At 45.3% G+C, this 20,083-nt stretch overlaps 1 protein-coding gene across 7 annotated transcripts in view; it reads left to right on the forward strand.

Annotated features, from left to right (window-relative positions):
* Dis3l2 (DIS3 like 3'-5' exoribonuclease 2) overlaps positions 1-20,083 on the forward strand; it is a 322,923-nt gene that overhangs the window by 275,440 nt on the left and 27,400 nt on the right. For all 7 annotated transcript variants that reach the window (XM_006984206.4, XM_016002732.3, XM_076549508.1 and 4 more), the window contains one exon: positions 19,726-19,805. In XM_006984206.4, the coding sequence (XP_006984268.1) occupies positions 19,726-19,805 (80 nt within the window). The remainder of the gene's footprint in view (positions 1-19,725; positions 19,806-20,083) is intronic.

Raw genomic sequence — 20,083 nt, forward strand, 5'->3', positions numbered from 1 at the left:
CTATGACCAAGACAGCTTAAAAAAGAAAACCTTTAATTGGGCTGATGGCTTCAGAGGGTCAGAGTTCATGATGATGGAGCAAAGGGACAGCTGAGAGCTCACATTTGATCCACAAGTTGGAGGCAGAGAGGGAACACACTGGGGGCAGCATCCTTCCTGAACTCCTTTAAACAGTGGTGACGGTAACTGGACGTGTGGCCCTCTTGGCGTCATCACAGCTGCACCGGAGCCTGTGACTCCTGCTTCTCCTTTCAGGGCCCCACCTGGCCTTGTTTAAAGCTTTTGTTAGCATAATCTTTGTGGAGCTTACCCAAGGTAATCAGTTGGGACTTCTGTATCAGAACTTAGGCTGGTTGGACGGGATGATAGCTGTGCAGATACCCAGTGGAGACACATTTCAGCTTGAGGTTAAATGAGAAGAGTTGAATGGAGCTGTATTCTTGCATTTGGGCTGTCTAAGCCATGCTCTAGCAGGTCGTTTTGGCCTCTTTCCTGCCCAGCACCAATTAATGGACAAGTTGTTGCTGGAGCCAAGGTCCTGGCTGGGCTGCCGCCATGGTGAGGCACATCTGCCAACCCAGCAGGTGTCTTATGTTGTTTGGTTTGGGGATTTGAGGAAATGGTGAAGGTTTATTTGGCTGTTTATTTGTCTGGTTCGTTTATTAGTATTTTTGTTGTTGCTTTTTGAAACAAGGTCTCACTATGTAACCTAGGCTGGCCTCAGACTCTGTATGCTTTTGCTGCAGCCTCCGAGTGCCGGGGTTAGAGGCGTGGACCGCCACCGCTAGCGGAAGCTTTGCTTCTGAACAGTGCAGCTCAGCTAGAGGTACGTGATGCTGTCATGGGGGAGGCAGCACTAGAGACCAGTCACCAGGGAGATTGTGGGTACCATGTGACAGAGGAGCCTGTGTAGCCTGGCTCCTGTACAGTAGTGCCAGTGCTGCAAGAACCCCCTGAGGTTTGAAGCCTAGGTCTCCCTGTTACATCCCCCAGGGAGGCCTGCAGAGAAGCAATTGTTTCCCTAATACTGCTCAAGTTTAAGAAAATTGAACCCTGGGGGGCCATGGTAGTACATGCCTTTCATACCAATACTAGAAGGCAGAAGCAGGTGACTTTCTATGAGTTCAAAGTTAGCCTGGTCTACAGTATGTTCTAGGCCAGCCAGGGCTACATAGTGAGACCCCTGTCTAAAAAAGAAAAATGAAACTAAACCCTCCAGTTGTGGGAACTACTCAAATTTCAGTGATTTCTTTTGGACTATTTAATAAGCTTGTATCTCATGTTTGCCATGTGTAGCTGAGCACATTAGCAAGACTGTCCCCAGGCCTCACCACTGCAGGGTCACCGTTGTGGATAGGCCATGTCGCTGTTTACCTCTGAAGTAAGTGCTGTAATTATCTCCTACACGTCTCCAGAGTCAGAAATGAGTTGCAAAGAGGTAAAAGAATGTAAGGTCACATAACTATTAGGAAGTAAGGCTGGAATTCAGAGCTGGCCAACTTAAAGAGGCCATGCCTTTTTCTTCTGTTCTAAATAGCCCTCTCAAGTTGTAAGGCCTGCACACAACAAGGAAGGTAGAAGCAGAAGTGGGAGGCCTTTGGAATGCTGCAAAGAGAAAGAAAGTTAGGTTGGGGGAAGGGTCAAGACTGGAATAGAAAGTTAGGCTTGGTCTATCACCTGAATTCTAGCTCTGGATCCCTGACAAACACTGTGTTATATAATACGGACTTAGAGGGATCACACGTTTCTGCTTAACAGAGTAGGCCCTGAGAGGATTTGAACTTATTTTTGTTAACATTCAATAGTATATGTAGTTTCTTCTTTTATTTCATCCTTATTATCTTGTGTGCATGTGTACGTATGAGTGGGTATACATATGCTACAACACACATGTGGAGATCAAAGAGCAATTTATGGGAGTCAGCTCTCTCCTTCTACCATGTACGTCCCTGGGGTCGGACTACGGTCATCGGGCCTGGCAGCAGGCCTTCTTACTAGCCTCTCTATTCAGTTTCTTACAGGGCAACATTAGCAAGTTGGCAAGGCAAATAGAATGTCCTTATATCCTCACTAGATCCTGGCCCTTGCTCCTACCCTCCCTGAACCTCTTAAATTTTGTATAGTGTTTGCATCTCATCTAAGCGGTAAAGTACCTGCAGTGTCTTTAGGTTTCACAGCACCCTCTGTTCCCTGGTTTTCATCACAAATAGGACAGTATCTCTTAGATAATGTTGTTCTATAAGGAAGTAGGCACAGATGCAGCTAATGACCTTGGGTAGGAAGAACAACTTCAGGTAACCTCTACCCCATACCCTGGATGGTTCTGAGCGATCTAGTACGCGGCTGTAAGGTCAGTGGGTGCTGCGTGACTAAACGGTCGTAGAGTGTCTCTCATGCCAGAGCCACACCAAACCACTGGAGCAGGCGGTAGAGGGGTGCAGATGGGTTGTCCAAGACCAAAAGGGGCCTAAGATGGCAATATTATCATTTTGAATACGTTGTACATACAGTCACTTGGCCCTCTGGGAAGGAGGAAGCCAATTAGCCTAGAATCCAGTCATGAATCCTGACAACTGTTTTTTCTTATATGAGACAGCTTTAGGCAGAGAGAGCTTTCCTGCCACTTGTTCGTGACTAAAACACCACACGGGGTGCATACTGATTCTTCTAGAAGTGCCAAGCTTCTCTCCCAGCAGATACAACAGGACTGGTTATAGATGCTTTCCTCCGGTAGGTCTAAAAAAGATTCCACATTCCTTCAGGACACAAACCTCAGGACAGCCACAGAGGAACTGAGCTCCATGGTATAGGTGGAGCATCTGAAGTCCCAGAGCCCACCTCCACCCAGACTCGGGGAGAGAACAGGCAGGCCAAAGCTGCTGGCTCTCGGCTTGGCTTACATAACTCCTGACTCCTCAAGTCCCTGGAAACTGAGGCCAATTCCCTGGAAGATCATTCTGTTCTCTCCTGTTTTTTCAAGAAGAGAGCCAGCCTGATCACTGGCTCTGAAGACTGTGTGAGAATGTCCCGTTTCCTTCTTCCATGAGCTGAGTGCCTGCCATCATGGCCATTGTTTAGTCAGGTTCTGTTTGAACCTGCCTGGATCTCATAGTTCTATGTATGCTTGGCTGGTATTTTAAAGAACTTTGCTTTATCTTACACGTACCCTCCTCTGTTTCCAAAAGGAATCCGAGGACTTTGAACAAAGGCAATAAGCAGTGAAGTGAGCGCGTTAGGAAGACATGCGGCTAGAGACAAGGAAAGAGGGCGGAAGGAGTGCAAGCCTCCCAGTGTCTGTGCTCACAGAGTAGGCATCGGACTTTTGAGTGCAGCATCCAAAGGAAGAAGCAGTGCTACCTTAGGGAGTGGAGGGGCAGGGTAACTCCACTGAACGTTGGAAGATGTCTCTTCTAGTACTAAAAGCAGTTTCTCACATGAGGCTTGATATTAGGGACATTAAATATCCTTGCAGCAATGAAAAAGATTTTATAGGCTATGTCTTAAGGTAACTTTGGTGAGGATAGAGGAATATGACTAAAACACCGTGAAGGCATGCCATGCTATCTGGGATGCATTAGCTTTCCTGGAGCCTCAGTGTGTTCCAGGTAAAGTTAGAGCATCACTGTGGATGTGGCTCATATGAAAGAGTGCTTGGACGCCAATGCTGGGCTCACTCCTCTGTGCCACTTAGACTGAGCATGGTGCCTGCCTGTAATCCCAGCACTTAGGAGGTGCATGCAGAAGGATGAACCACAGCTATATAGATAGTCTAAGGCTATCCTGGAGCTAGCCGAGACCCTGTCTATAAATAAATGACTAAATACATACATAGATAACACATTTAAATTTTTTTGTAGCAGCTATTTTGATGCCGAGGATCCGATAGGATTTCTACTGTTCAGTGCAAGAGCACAAGGTTTAGAGTAGCTAGGTAGATAAGTGTGCACCAACACACTTATGCAGAGTCTTTCCCAGGCATTCAGAGGAGCCATGCACCTCCTCCACAGTCGACACTGACACCTGCCTATGGGAGCGGCTCTGGCAGCATCAGTTCCCAGACAGTGGCTCCAAGAGGAAATCGTTCTTTCTAGTAATTGCCCATTCTGAGTAGGGTGGTCAAGTGACCACAGCCTCCTGATCCGGCTGCATGTGGCCTATGCAGACTTGCTCATCAGACCTTATATTTACTGTGTCACCTGTTTGAGAACTAGACAGGCAAACACGGGCCCCAGTAACTAGGTGGAGGTTGACTGGAAGGAAGCTCCTGGGACCCCAGGACCTCACCTCTGCTACCGAGGCGGTGAGGAAGGACAGCGGACTCTTGTGCACAGGTCTCACCAGAGATGGAGACAGAAGGCAGCACGGGCAGTGGAAGGCAGAGCCCTGCTGCCCTGGCCTTGCTGTGGAGAGTGAAGGGGTGACCCTCAGAGGAGAAGGCAGCTGTCCGGGGAGGCAGGACAACCATGTCACTTCTTGCTGTGGAGAGTGAAGGGGTGACCCCCAGAGGAGAAGGCAGCTGTCCGGGGGGGCAGGACAACCACATCACTTCTTGCTGTGGAGAGTGAAGGGGTGACCCCCAGAAGAGAAGGCAGCTGTCCAGGGGGGCAGGACAACCACGTCACTCTAGTTGACACTTTAGTTGGCTGGTTCCTCCTGGACGAACAGCCTTCCCTGGGGACAAACCTTAGCTCTAAGACAGACATGGCTTCTTCTGAGCAAATCAAACCTCAACATCGAAGAATCCTTGTCTTGTTGGTTTTAGTCTTAACAAGAATAGAACAAGCTCTGGAACAAGATACAGTGGAGTCAGGAGAAGTGGCCTTAAGTGAAAACACAGCTGTGGGTGTAGAGACTGCACTCAGGGAGGCGTCATCCAGTGGGAGCGGCCAGCCTCGCTATAGACTTTCCAGCACTAATGAATTGGGAACTCCATGCTGAACAGGGTTTAGTTTGAGGTTCCTGTGCCAGCAGATGGATGTATTTTTCTTGAAAGACCAAGGTGCCAGAACTTTTCATGATTACGTTACTGGAGTGAGGTCCTTTTTTGTGGTTTGTGAAGTTGAGCGTCAGGACTGCAGGGCTCTCTTGCTCTTTCTTACTCTTATTTTTTTCAGGTCAGAAGTAGAGCTTAGAGCAGGGAGGAAAATCCTGCTGAATGAGCAAGTTCTTTCTTAAAAAGCTCTTCAAGTCCAAAAAGACTTCAGTGGACTTAGGAGAAAGAAATTTAATACATTGCCATAGAATCGCTACTCACCAAGTTAAAGCAAAGCCCACGGCATCTTTGTCTTATAAAAGAAAGCAAAGAGAAGATGGAAAAAAGAAATAATGCTTAGGAAATCCAAACCAAACAATGAAGACTAACGAAGGAAAACTAAGATCACTTCAAAGAATGTGAAGATTCCCTCCTAATAAGGTTTTTCAATTTCAAAACCTAAGCTTCAGGTGGGAGGGACTTTTCTGTTCCTTTCAAGTGTGCCATAAATGGCATTTCCTAAATGTTGGCCCTGTGTATGACTGGCTATCTTCCACTTAAGGAGCAGTTAGGTACCCTGCAAGACCCAGAAACTGTGGGGGATCATTGACCGTGGGAAGCTGAGATGCTTCCCAGACTGCTCTCTGACCTGAGCTTGAACTTGAGTCCTAACAGCTAGCAAATTGAAGCAAGCTCAGCCTCCAGGAGAACCCAAGGTAGACTGAACTAAAGCAGTCCTGGCCAGAAAACTACCGCTCAGCTCTCACCCCTGACCTCTGTCTCTACATCCCTGTGAGGAAACCCTGATTGGTCTCTAAACTGCCTGCTCAGACCATCCACTCTGTCCTGCCAGGGCTGCAAGTACCTTCAGGGCCCAGCAGGAGCCTTGATGCCCAGAAGGGGCATCTTGTAGCTGTTGTGCGCAAGACAGGAGATTCCTCCTTTTTTTAAATATTTATTTATCTTTGTGAATGTGTATGTACACACATGCATATGCACAAATGTACCAATAAGATGTACATGTGTGAAGGTCAAAGCACAAGCTGTAGAAGTCAGTTCTTTCCTCCCACCATGTGTATTCTTAGAATTAAACTCAGGCCATCAGACTTGGCAGCAAGTCCCCCTAACCAACTGAACCTTCTAACTACCTGCATGGAATTCTTCAACTTTTGCCCAAGATCAGACTAATAGTTTTTAAAAAACACCAGAAGCTCTCACCATTCCTTCGGTGATGGGTTTTAAGACCCAGCTGCCTAGTTGGGCCATTTGGGCAGAACAGCTCTGCACCTGAGCTGTGAAAGACTGACTTGCTCACTGGCCCAGAGGACACCTGACATGCACACTAACCACCCCTTCCTGTCCCATTCCATCACCTTCTGTTGGTCATTCTTATAAATGTGATTGGATCCACTGAGTTGAGTGGGCTAGGATCCAGAGTAAGGCTATGTACTTTTTACTAGTCATGGAAAACATCTTGATGGTCTCCTAACCTCCTGCTTAGCCTTGGATGTTCATTCTCTCCCTACGGTTTTGCTAAAGTTCCTTCCAAAGCAGTGGAATCTGAGACCCTAAAGGAAGCCTCATATTTCCTCAGCCAACTAGTCTGATGGCTCCCCTGTAACCACCAAGTGGGATGGTACCCTGCTGGTCTCCCTTGCCACTCCACTTAAAGCCCAAGAGGAGGGCTGGAGAGATGGCTCAGTGGTTAAGAGCACTGGCTGCTCTTCCAGGGGTCCTGAGTTCAGTTCCCAGCAACCACATGGTCACAACCATCTATAATGGGATCTGATGCCCTCTTCTGGTGTGCAGGCATACATGCAGCAAGAACACTGTATACATAATAAATAAATAAAACTTAAAAAAAAAAAAGAGTCTAAAACCTTTAAGGGTTGGGGATTTAGCTCAGTGGTAGAGCACTTGCCTAGCAAGTGCAAGGCCCTGGGTTTGATCTTCAGGTCCCCCCCCCAAAAAAAAATTGATATTATGGGGGCTGGAGAGATAGCTCAGAGGTTAAGAGCACTGACTGCTCTTCCAGAGGTCCTGAGTTCAATTCCCAGCAACCACATAGTGTCTCACAACCATCTGTAATGAGATCTGGCACCCTCTTCTGTATACATAATAAATTACAAAAAAAAAAAAGCCCAAGAGGCTCAACAACCCTAGCAGGGCTTGCACCCCACCTTCCCAAAGTCTCTGGGAACATTTTCCTCCTCACACTAGGGTTCTAGCCTTTAACTCAACCTTGACCCTATGGCCAGATTATTGTTGAAAGGTTTTTCCAGTCCCTGCAGCTGCTGGGATCCAAATAAACACACAGAGGCTTATATTATTTACAAACTGCATGGCTTAATAGCTCAGAGTTCTCCCTAGCTAGCTCTTACAACTAAACTCAAACCATAACTATTAATCTATGTATCACTGTTCTGTGGCTTTACCTGTGTCCCATTACATGTTGCTTCTTGGGTGGCTGGCTCATGCCTCTTCCACTTCTGCCTTTCTCTTTCCTGTCTCTCTCCTTGGATTTACCACATGGCTATAACCTGACTTGCCTTAGGCCAGAGCCGCTTCTTTATTGACCAGTCATAACAACACATATTCACAGCATACAGAAAGACATCCCACAGTACTTCACTGTATTAGCAAAGTTTCTCTGGTCCCGCCAGGCCCCCCCGCAGTCCTGTGGCCTGCATATTGATTATAACTGCTTGGCCATTAGCTCAGGCTTATTATTGACTGGCTCTTATATTTAAATTAACCCATAATTCTTCTTTATGTTTAGCCATGTAGCTTGGTACCATTTCTCAGTTCTGCCTTGTCATCTTGCTTCCTCTGTATCTGGCTGGTGACTCCTGACTCAACCCTTCCTCCTCAGAGAACTCTACTCGTCTGCTTGCCCCGCCTATACTTCCTTTCTGGCTACTGGCCAGTCAGCATTTTATTTATCAACCAGTCAAACAACACAAATCCATAGCATACAGAAAGACATCCCACAGCATTTTCCCTTTTCTTTTCTTTTTTTTTTTCTTTTTTTTTTTTTTTTTTTTTTTTGATACAGGGTTTCTCTGTGTAGCTTTGCGCCTTTCCTGGAGCTCTCTTGGTAGCCCAGGCTGGCCTCGAACTCACAGAGATCCACCTGGCTCTGCCTCCCGAGTGCTGGGATTAAAAGTGTGCGCCACCAACGCCCGGCTTCCCTTTTCTATCTAATCAAAAAGGAAGATTTTAACTTTAACATAGAAGAATCACATATAATAGAACAGTTATCAAGCAAGAATTACAGTTACAATATCTAGTCTATATTTGGCAAATTCAAAGAAAATATTCTATTTTATATTTGTGAGTCTAAAGTTTCATATCTAATTTATCTTTTATCATAACCAAGGAAGATTATAATTATAACTATCTAGTCTTCAACTACATCAAAGACCTTATAAGGATATAATATTACCTAAGTAAACAGGAAAGGCATTGTAAGCAACTTCTAAAGTTCTGGAAATGACAGAAACAGCTGCCTGCCTGGACAATCATCCAAAGTTTCTCTGAAACATTGGGGTATCCATTTTCAGCCTATAGGCCTAGTCTCTCAGTCACTTTTCCCTCTGTCCTGTAGAATGTCTGGAAGTCTCCTCTGCGAAACAGGAACCTAAAGAACCATTTCACCTTGCAAAGTTCAATTGTCACCTTCCTATGGGTCTTGCTTGTCCAGTTTATACAACATATTATCAGCAATCCAGGCAATTGCCCAAATGGCTATTTTTGCCAGGAAAAGATAAACTTCCAAAAAGAGTGTCTTCAATGCCCATCCTCCTCTCTGAAGTAAATCAGTGCTGCCAGGAGCAGATGTGTCTCACTGTCCAGAAAGTCTAAGTTTTTAAAGCATTTTAAGTGTCATATTCTGTAGGTCTTCGAATTGTTTGAAGATTACCTACCTAATTGAACTGTATCTATGTATACCTAGAAAACTTAACATGACTATAAGTGTGATTATCATAGATGACTAATTATTAATCTGTATTTTTTAATTATACATTACAATTTCAAATGAGCTGCACAAACATAATACCTTAAACAAGAGTAAAAATGTACATACATATAACAAAATTAACTTCAAATTTGCATCAATAAACTAAAATCCATAGCAATGTAAAATATTTTAAGCAAGTTGTTGCTCTTTAAAAGTAGATTCAACAATCCACTCTTTTATTCCATCATATCTATATCCTATATGTCTATATTACTTCCCCTTTTCTGTCTAATCAAAAAGGAAGGTTTTAACTTTAACATAGTAGAATCACATATAATAGAACAGTAATCAAGCAGGAATTACAGTTATAATATCTAGTCTATATTTGGCAAAATTAAAGAAAATATTCTATCTATCCTGTGTTTGTGAGTCCTAAGTTTTATATCTAAATTATCTTTTATAATAACCAAGGAAAATTATAATAATAACTATCTAGTCTTTAACTACATCAAAGACCCCAGAAGGATATAATATTACCTAAGTAAACAGGAAATGCATTGTAAGCAACTTCCAAAATTCTGGAAATGACAGAGACAGCTGCCTGCCTGGACAGTCATCCAAAGTTTCTCTGAAACATTAGGGCATCCATCTCCAGCCAGTAGGTCTAGATGCTTCTCCATGTCCTGTAGAATATTTGGCAGTCTCCTCTGCGAAGCAGGAACCTGAAGAACCATTTCACCCTATTTTGGCAAATTCAGTGGTAATTTTCCTATGGCTCCTGCATGTCCAGTTTATTCAACATATTATAAGCAGTTCAGGCAAGAGCAGCCTCTTGTCCAAATGACCATTTTTGTCAAGAAAAAGATAAACTCCATATAGAGTGTCTTCGATGCCCATCCTCCTCTCTGAAGTAAATAGGTGCTGCCAGGAGCAAATTTGTCTCATTGTCCAGAAAGTCTAAGTTTTTAAAACATTTTAAGTGCCATATTCTATAGGTATTTGAAGTGTTTGAAGATTGCCTACCTAATTGAAATATAACTTTATATACCTAAAAAAACAACTAATATGATTATAAGTTTGATTATCATAGATAATTAACTATTAATCTGTATTTCTTAATTATACATTACAGTTTCAAATGAGCTGCACAAACATACCTTAAACAAGAGTAGAAATATACATACAATATAACAAAATTTTATCAACAAACTAAAATCCATAGCACTGTAAAACATTTCAAACAAGTTGTTGCTTTTTAAAAGTAGATCTAATAATCTACCCTTTCATCCTATCATATCTATATCCCCTTTTCTTCTTTAGAAAGAGATTGCATTTATAATCAACCTGCTTTAAATAAAAATAAACATTCATAAACCATATTTTGAGAATTTGAGTGTAGCTTCTCATACTACTTCCTGCTGGTTGGGGACACTGCTATCTTATGGGGATCTTGAGAAAATTAAGAATTTTAGTTAAATATTGGCTATAGTAGGCTGTGAGGCTGGATCATCTCAGCCAGTTGCTTTGAATCTGTTTTGGATGTTGGATCATCTGGGCCATGGCTGTCATTGGAGACCTTTCAGGGGGTCTTGGCTGATCAAACCATATTAGCCTAGAAGCAATCCACAGGTTCTCATCTTCTGTGGAAACAAAAGCAGAACCTCTTTTATAAAGCAACATATCCTTAGACACAAATTTTGAAGTCAAGATACCTTTAAAATATATATATATTGGTTTAACTCAGCAGCCTTTACAATCAAATGTCTTTCTGTAGTTAAAAATCCCAAAGACAATATAATCCAGACTTTCTGTGTGATTTCCATCTTTATGTAGCTTATTTTTTATATTACTTTTACTCTCTTTAAAGATTTTATTTTTTAAAATTATCTATTTCTTTATATAACTGTTTATCATCCTTTTCCTCTCTCTTCCAAGCCTATGTACATTTTTTTTTTTTTTGAGACAGGGTTTCTCTGTGTAGCTTTGCGCCTGTCCTGGAACTCACTCTGTAGTCCAGGCTGGCCTCAAACTCACAGAGATTCACCTGCCTCTGCCTCCTGAGTGCTGGGATTAAAGGTGTATGCCACCTCCACCTGGCACCTGGCACCTACATACATTTTTGCACACATTGTAAACTGTTTAGAGTTTCATTCCATCTGAATCTGTCTTTTTTTTTTTAATTTTTACTTTCATATGCATTGGTGTTTGACCTGCATGTCTTTGTGAGGAAGTCGGATCCACTGGAACTTGAGTTATAGACAGTCGTGAGCTGCCATGTGGGTACTGGGAATTGAACCCAGGTCCTCTGGAAGAGCAGCCAGTGTTCTTAACCATTGAGTCGTCTCTCCAGCCCCCTGAATCTGTCTTGTTGTGGCTCTATAATCCTTCTCTGACCAGGAGATATTTTAAACTGCTAAGCTGCATGGCTAGGACAAAAGGTGCAGCTCTGACTGCTGACATCGCCCCCTCAGCTTCCCAACGTGACAGTGGTAACTCACCACCAGCTCTGGGAGCCATGCTCTCTGCAGACTCAGGGAAGCAGTGTGTCCATGCCTCCCTCCAGCAGCATGTAGCCCAGAAACCTCTCCTCCTCCTCCTCCTCCTCCTCCTCCTCCTCCTCCTCCTCCTCCTCTTCCTTTTGTTTTTAGCCAAAGCTAAATCCACCATGTATTGCGATGCATGGCTTGGAAACACCACTGTGTCCTGCATCAGGAATCTGCTATGCTGCTTAGATTATGGAGGTTGGCAGCCAGCTCAATCTCACAGGCAACTGTTAGGAGACGAGCCTCTACACTACTACTGGCATGAGACTGTGAGACTAGGAAGCCTAGTGTGGCTCTGTTTCTGTGTGTTCAGAATCTTTAAGTTTTCTTAGGTCTATATGGATCAGTGCCCCATGTTGGGCACCAAATGTAGTCAGAAGTTTTCCTGTGTCCTGCCAGCCCGTGGTCGGGACAAATCTCTCCCACTTGCATCCTGAAGCTGTTTAGTCCCAAGTAAACACACAGAGGCTCATATTATTTACAGACTGGATGGTCTATGGCTCAAGCTTCTCACTAGCCAGCTCTTATAACTTAACCCATTTCTGTTAATTTATATATTGCCATGTGGCCATGGCTTACTGGCATTTTTACATCTTGCTTCTCTTGGTGGTGCTGGCATCTCCCCTCTGCCTTTCTTCTTCCTGTCTCTCCAGTTCGAATGTACTGCCTAACCTTATTCTGCCCCACCATTGGCCAAACAGCTTTATTTAACAACCAATCAGAGCAACACATATTCACAGCATACAGAAAGACATCCCATAACACCAGATGACTTGCCTACCCCCATCACAAAGCCAGGACAGTAGAGAGTCCCATCACAAGTTTATGTTCTGCTTCCCACAGCCTGCTCTCCTGTGTGGTCTCAGCCTGTTTCTGGAAGTAAAAAGCTCTTTCATTCTCTGCCCCTCCTCCTTTCTCCTTGAGGCAGGGTCTCTCTATGAGAGTCCTAGAACCCAGCATGTTGAGCAGGCTGGCCTCAGATTCACAGCGATCCCCCTGCCTCTGCCTCCTGAGTGCTGGGACTAAAGGCTGCCCCACCACACTCAGCAGCTCTTCCATTGTCCACACTAAGAAGGCTCGCTTGGCTTTTGCCAGGGTGGTAGATCTTGCCTCTTACAGGGCCTCTTTCAAAGCCTCCTGCCTGTGACAGAGATCTAGAGAGCAGCCTTGTGAATGCCTGGAGGCCTTCGTTTCACCTCCTTCCCCTCACTCAATACCAGGGATGTTGTGTAGCTAGAAAGTATCCACCAAGGAAGCCCATTCCCTGTGAGAGGACTGAGCAGCAGTTAGTGCTTCTGTTCCTGTAGGCTGACTTCCCATTGAGTCAGTCCCTGAAGGGCTTTGTTATGGGCCCCAGGCTGGTAGAGATGGTAGCACTAGGCCCCTTTATGTCCTGGCTAGGCTAGCTATAGGTCTTCTTCAGGGTATTGACAAGATAGGAGCATTTTCTGGCTTCCTGGGGGTTTGGGGCCCCTAGTTTCTGTGCAGCTTGTCTTTGTTGAGTGTCTCTGCCTGGATCTCCTCTGTTGTAAGTCTTCTTTTCTGCTTTCCTTGGGAATTCCTTTGCTTGTTCTCTGCCTGGGAGGTGCTGGTGCAGCTGCACTGGCCATTATGTTCAGTGTACACCCTCTCTTAGCTGTGGGCCTCAGCTGGGTCACACATCCCTTTTTGAGCCTGTTCCTAGGACAAGACACTATTGGCATTGATGTCTAATCAGCAACTGAAAGGACCCATGGGCCTCCCTTAGCACTGTCAGGTTTGGTCTGCCTCTAGAGACTGGGTCTGCTTTCCCATGGAGCCCCTGGATGGGCATCTCACTAGGAAGAAGGAAATGCTCCCAGTACTGCCTCTGTGCCTGCTACAAGGATTAGTGTACTCATTCATTCATATTGGCCTTTGCACCTGTAGGCACCTACATACCTGTAGACATGCCTAATAATGGCTTGTCTTCTCTGAGAAACAGCATGTCACCATCCTGGGTGAATCTCAGAGGACTGCCCCCTCCCCCGTCCCATCCCTGCCTCTCCACTCTTGGCTTTTCTTTGAATACTTTAATTGCCTGTCCATCTCTAAGGTTACACACAGTCTGCTGTCTGACCACAGCTCCTGGACCTCCTACCTCTCTAGAGTCACAAACACCATGAGGCCAGTACACTCCCAATGCTTTGCAGTGTCTAGTATAGACTCAGTTCTGCTGCTTACTGGCCAGTATAGGTCCAATATTTACCAACTCTCTCAAACACAGGGTAGTGTGAGAATTTAATAAGATCACAAAAAGATGTTTAGAACAGATGTACTTAATATTAGTTTCACAACATCTGTCACTCAGACCCTCTGTTTTCTTTCAGTTGTGCTTCGTTTTTCTTTCATGTCTGTTGACACCTAAGTTCCCTGACCTATCTATATCCATCTGTTGCCATATCATATTGCCATCCCTTGCCCATTTTTCATCCCTCAAACCTTTCTGAAAGATCTGGCTTTGAACCAGATTGGCTTTCTTCACACTAATGCCAAGGCTGCAGAGGGTTGCTTGTTAATCCCAGCTCCTAAGTGCTCCCCAGCAGTCCTCATTTTTGACCTCATCCAACTCTATCTTGTCCTCCAGAGAAGAAGCTTCAACCTTCATCCTTTCCTCGAACTTCTGGTCCTCTCATCAAACTCTCCATTCCTTGCAGATAAGTTAGCTTCCTCTTTCTCAGGGGAAAAAACAAAAAACAAAACCCAGAAGCCATACTAGAATGTTCCAAATCCCCCTTGCCTGGTCCACAGGTCTGTCTGCGTCCCTGCCCACCCTTTCTGCCTTCTTCAGTAGAGAAGAGGTCTTCAGCTGTGCGTTGGATTCCAGTCGCTGGCAATCTCAGAAACAACCAGTCTTAGCTTCGATCTCTTTTGGGTCTGCTCCTACTGTAGCCGCTCCTACTTTCAACCATGGTCACTCTCAGATGGACAGTCCCTTCATCCCTCACTGTGCTCCCCACTGCGTTTCCTCTTGCCTCCTCCCTGCATCTGTCAGAAGTGCTGCTCACCGCCCCATTTCCTTTCCAGTCTGTCTCCTAACCGACTCTGCTCCCACCACTTCCCCAGATCCCATTCTTCCAGATCCAGTGGGGTCCCTGTTTGGGATGCACATTCCTCTCCTACATGACCTTTTAGACAGATGTAACAAACTGGCTTGACTGTTCCTTCCTTAAGGTGTACTTTCCCCTTAGTTTCTTTAAGATATAATCAAGACCCACAGCCATCCCTTCTCAGTCTCTGCTCCCAGCTCTCTCATGGAGGTGTTTCTCAAGACTCCACTATATACTCTTCTTTCTATATACTCTCTCAAGACAGTCTCATTCAGTGCAGTAAGTTGTCATCTTGCCAAATGAAGCCTGCAGATATAGTACCACCTAGAAACCTCAGGACTGCATACCCTGCAACCTTCTGACCAACCCACCAAAAACAAATAAATCAGCAACTCCAAATGGGACTCAAGCTCTTCTCCCAAGCCTTCCATCCCTCGTTGCCTGGGGGTAGTGACCCCATCTGCCCCGCTGTCTAGGCAGAGAATCTTTAGCAGTGTCTGTGACACCTCCTTTCCCCTTCCTATCCAGACCAGCAAAGTCCCATGGTTCTGCAACAGGCAAAGAGAAGAGCATTAAAACTCTGGTTCTAGTGCACTGTGGGCAGATTACTTAATGTTTTGTTTGTGTGAGTGTATATGTGTGTCTGCACATGTGTGTTTGTGTATATGTGGGTTTATGTGTACATGCAAATATGCTTGTATGTGGAAGCCCAGGACAACCTCAGGGGTAGTTCCTCAGGTGTTGTCTACTTTTCTTACTTGTTTTTTGTTTCTCACTATCCTGAGAGTCAGGTAAGCTGGATTGGCTGGCTATTGAATCCCAGGGATCTGCTTGTCTCCACCTTCCCAACACTATTACAGACATATTCACAGATGCCCATTATGCCTAGCTTTTTAAAACATGAGTTTTGGGGATCAAACTAAGGTCCTTCTCCTTGTACTTTACTAACTGAGCTATCTTCTTAGCCCCTCTCAACTGAGCTATCTCCATAACCACACACACCCCTCCCTCCGCAAGATCTCAGTATGTTAGCCCAGGCTGTGCTTAAAACTGTGACCCTCCTGTCTCAAAATCCTGAGTGCTAAGACTATAAGCATTTATCACTGAACCTATCTAATTCTTAATCTTTCTCAACCCCAAGTTCCTCATCTATTAAAAAGGAGTTATGACCTAATGCAAGTGGTTGTCGTCCAGATAAGGGGACACTTTCACTGGGTATGCTTTGGCAAATATGAGTACCCCGTCCATCACTGGATATGCATTTGGTAAATATGAGTACCCCATCCATCACTGGATATGCTTTGGTAAATATGAGTACCCTGTCCATCACTGGCTATGCTTTGGTAAATATGAATACCCTGTCCAATGACTGAGGGACCCTCTGTCCCCCCACCACCACCACTCTGACTTGTCTTGCTGTTAAATTGTTGTTTCTGTAGTTTCCTGACCGTGGAGCTCTTCCTAAGATCGCAGTGTTTTATGACTGAGGACCACAGTGCCTATTTTATCCCTCCCTGTTTCACCTTTGGAACTAGGAGTCCCCATTACATGGTTTGATGTATGTGTCTTGCTCTAAGCTGTCTCTGGGTGCCCCCATCCCCACAACCCTGCCTGAGGTCCAGGCCTTATCTCTGGAGTCTGTCATGATAGCCTTGCTCTCACATCAGCCCATCTCTACCTGCTGACCAGGTGTCTTCTCTGACTCCTGCTGTGGTTTCCCTTCCTGACCAGGTGACTTCCTCACACTCTTGCAGGCAGCTTGCCTGATCATCTTAGCCCCCTTGCCTCCCTAAAGCAGCCTGATATTTCAGTCCTCCCTGACCCCGTCCCCGTTCATGATAACGGAGGGGAAATGCACTCGGGGTTGTAGAAGCTGATTAATACAGTTCTCAGTATAATGACCAGTAGGATAGGCAGAGACATTCAGCAAAGACTAGCTCTACTGAACCCAGGAGCCCAAAACCCTGGGAAGCAGGAAGGTCATAAAACAAGATCAGGAGCATGCTAGTCTTTACTCAAAATCGAAGTAGTGCTAAGCTGTCATGAAGAACTGGGAAGTGCGGATGCAGTGGAGAATCCCAGGGACCTCCGGCTGCTGATTCAGGTCTCTCTCCCAAGGCTTTGTTGATGCAGCTCTCACACATGTAGCCTGCTTCCTCCGCCCATCCCCCGTCTCCCAGGCTGGTGAGGATTCTTCGTGAGCAGATTCATGGCCATCTGCTCTCCCGCAGGGCCTGCGGTGGGGCCTGTCATCGTCCCCCAGCCCCACCACCTTTGCCGGTCTGCTAGAATCAATGCAGTAGTAATACTGAGGCAAGCAGTTTCTCAATGAAACCTTTCCCCTACATTTCTGATCACATTTCTAAGGCACAAATTCATTGCTTACAATATTGAGGCAAAAGATAGAAACGTTTCTAAGGGTGTAGGTTGGTTTTTGTTTTTTTCGTTTTTGCTTTTTAATGGACAAAACTAATACTCTGCCTCAGTTAGAAAGAGGTAAGTGAGGGCAAAGGGCAAAGTTGTAGTTGTGATAAATACATTATTGTTGTACTATACTGTGATTGGTATATTGTTGATTAATATGTTGCTGTGCAGTGGGTTGTTTTGCTTTCTTTGGGGAGTTTCTTTTTGACACAGAATCTCAGTAGGTAGCCCACGATAGCCTTGAACTTTGGTCCTTTTACCTCAGCATCCCAAGTGCTAGATTTAAGGCATGTACAACCATCCCTATCTATTTTTAACATTTTCCTTGTTTTTTGGAATGCATTAGTTATACAAGAGAATAGGTTTTGACCTTTTATACACATACAGAATGCACTTTGGTCTTAGTCATCCCCGTCACTGTCTGTCCCCACTGCCCTTCCGCAAAGAAGCACTTCTGCGATCACGTTCTTTTCAGAGTAGACTCTAGGTGTGAGACAAGATCTGTTTGCTCTCTGGGTCTGCTTTACTTCATTTAATACCCAGTTCCCTTCAAAGGACACATTTTCACTCTTTTTGTTGTTGTTCTTTTTCCATTTTCCATGTCTGCATATACACTGTGGGTTTGGGGGTACGCACACATGTGGAGGCTTGAGAATTATACTCACTGCTTTTCCACTTAGTTCTTTGAGGCAAGCTTTTTTAATCAATCAAACTCAGCACTCACTGATACGGCTTGTCTTTCAAGCCAGCTTGCTCTGGAGATCCTCATCTCTGCTTCCCAGGATTAGAATTATAGGCATTTATGTGGGTCCTAGGGTCCTCACACTGAAGTAGAGTGCTTCAACCACTGGGCAATCTCCCCGGCCCTCACTCTTTTATTGCTGAATAACGCTCCACTATGTGTATGTGCACATTTTCTTTATCCACTCATGTCTGGGTGGGTGTCTGGGCTGGTTCTGTGGACATGCTGTGAGGAGACTGCACAGGTGTCTGTGTTGGGCTGGCCTTGACTCCTCTAGGCATGTATCCAGAGGCGGTAGAACTGTACCATAGGAGTGTGTTCTCTCTCTCTCTGTCTCTCTCTCTCTGTGTCTCTCTCTCTGTGTCTCTCTCTCTGTCTCTCTGTCTCTATCTCTCTCTCTGTCTCTCTCTCTCTGTCTCTCTCTCTCTGTGTCTCTGTCTCTGTCTCTGTCTCTGTCTCTGTCTCTCTCTCTCTCTCTCTCTCTCTCTCTCTCTCTCTCTCTCAGGGGTTTCCATACTAAATGGCCTGGTAAGAGCCAAGGTATACTCTGTAGGAAAAGTACGCCTTTGACTCCAGTGAAGTTCCTGGCTGTGTGGTTGTGAAGAAGAATTTGTTTCTGGTTTGAATGTTCATCTGGGTCAGTAAGAGGACAGACCATTCCCAAGAGCATGTTTTGCTCTGAGGGAGAGAGACATTGTCCAGTGTCTAATGGTGCAAATCATTAGCTGTGCTAACAACCTACAGGAGAAATCATAACAATGTATCCCCTAACACTTAGTTAATGTAGTTACATTTCCCCTGGTGATTTAAAAGCCTGGGGAGTTTGTAAAGATAGTAATTGGCCCCACATTTGGAAATGCTAAGGCTGCCTGAGCCCTGAGCTCCAACAAGACAGATAGTAAAGCTGCCTGAGCTCTGTGGAGTTCGTTCTCACCTGAGGTCTCCTTGCCAGAGTCCTGAAAGAAACCAGGGTTGCCCTGTTCCTCTCTTCGTCTCCAGGAATGGGTTCTCCAAGACAACATGTCCCTAACCAAACGCCCTCCTGGTGGTGTCAAATTACCTACCGGGTTGTTCAAATCAAAACCTTGAACTTGGATTCCCTTTCTGTCACCATATCCATCAGCACACCTGGTTGGTTCTGTTTCTAAAACTTCCTGCCATTTACATCTCACAGAGTCCATTTCTCTCCGTCTTGCCTGCCCAGCCTCCAGTCCCCACTCCTGTTCCCTCAGCCTCAGTACCAGCCCTGTGCGGGCTCCCATTTCTCTGCTCTTCCTGCAGACAGCACAGAGTTCCCCCCAACAGTGGTGACATCATCTGTCCCTTTCTTTGAGCAGATCAGGAGCCTTTCTTTGCTGTTAGGGAAAAGGTCAAAGATTCCAATATAACCCAGAGTGTCCTTCATGTTCACCTGGCCTCGCCCTTCTCCCAACAGTGTCAGCACCACTGTGGTCCTTGTGTCTATTGGACCCAGCTCTGTCCTTCAGTTTCCGCAGCCCCTGCCCCAGGACCTGTGTACGTGTTGTGTCATCTGCCCAGGACAAGTCTTTGCTCCCCTTACCTGTGGTCTAGTCACCCTCCTTCCACAGCCTTAGTCTGTCTAGATCAGCTCATTTGCTTCCCTAGAAACATGATACGTTGTATTTTGCCCGCCCCCTATAAAGGTTTTAAGAATTCTTCTCAATTCAAACTTCTCCATATGCCTGGACATTCCTTAGTATAGAGGTCTGATTGTTGTCCACTCCTATAATAGACTGTGGGCCCCACAAAGGTGACTCTTCATTACTGTGCTGCCCCTGTGTCCTCTGCTAGCTCAGTGGGAGGCACAAAAGGTGCTTCGTGAGTACCTGTTACATGCTCAGTGCATGAGCTGACCGTGCTGATAGTGTGTGTTGATGGCGGAGTGCCTGTGAGGGGTGGACAAGAGACTGAAGCACACTCACTGAAAGAGATGGATTGTGAGTCCTCCATTCCAGTGAGCCAAACTTACTTGTTTTTCTTCTCTCTTTGTTTAGTTGAAGCTTGCTTTTACTCTGGACCATGAGACTGGAATGCCTCAAGGATGTCATATCTATGAGTACCGAGACAGCAACAAGTAAGCCACCCACTCAATGGGAAGCATCACCTAAGCGTGCTGAGGAGCTGTGGCAGGCTTTGGGCCCGGGCTCCCCCTACAGAGGGCATTCAAACTTTGTGCTACTGTGTGAGAAAATGTCTGGCACACACACAGAAAATATTTTCCCCACAAAGTCTCTTTTGCTTTTAAATATAAATAGAAAGGAACGTGTATGGGGCTGGGGCAGTGACTACCTACTGTGAAAGTGTGAGGACCTGAGTTTGAACCCCAGAACCCACATAAGGTCAAGTTCAATA

Source organism: Peromyscus maniculatus, chromosome 13, assembly GCF_049852395.1.
Source record: "Peromyscus maniculatus bairdii isolate BWxNUB_F1_BW_parent chromosome 13, HU_Pman_BW_mat_3.1, whole genome shotgun sequence".
In the NCBI taxonomy this organism is placed as follows: domain Eukaryota; kingdom Metazoa; phylum Chordata; class Mammalia; order Rodentia; family Cricetidae; genus Peromyscus; species Peromyscus maniculatus.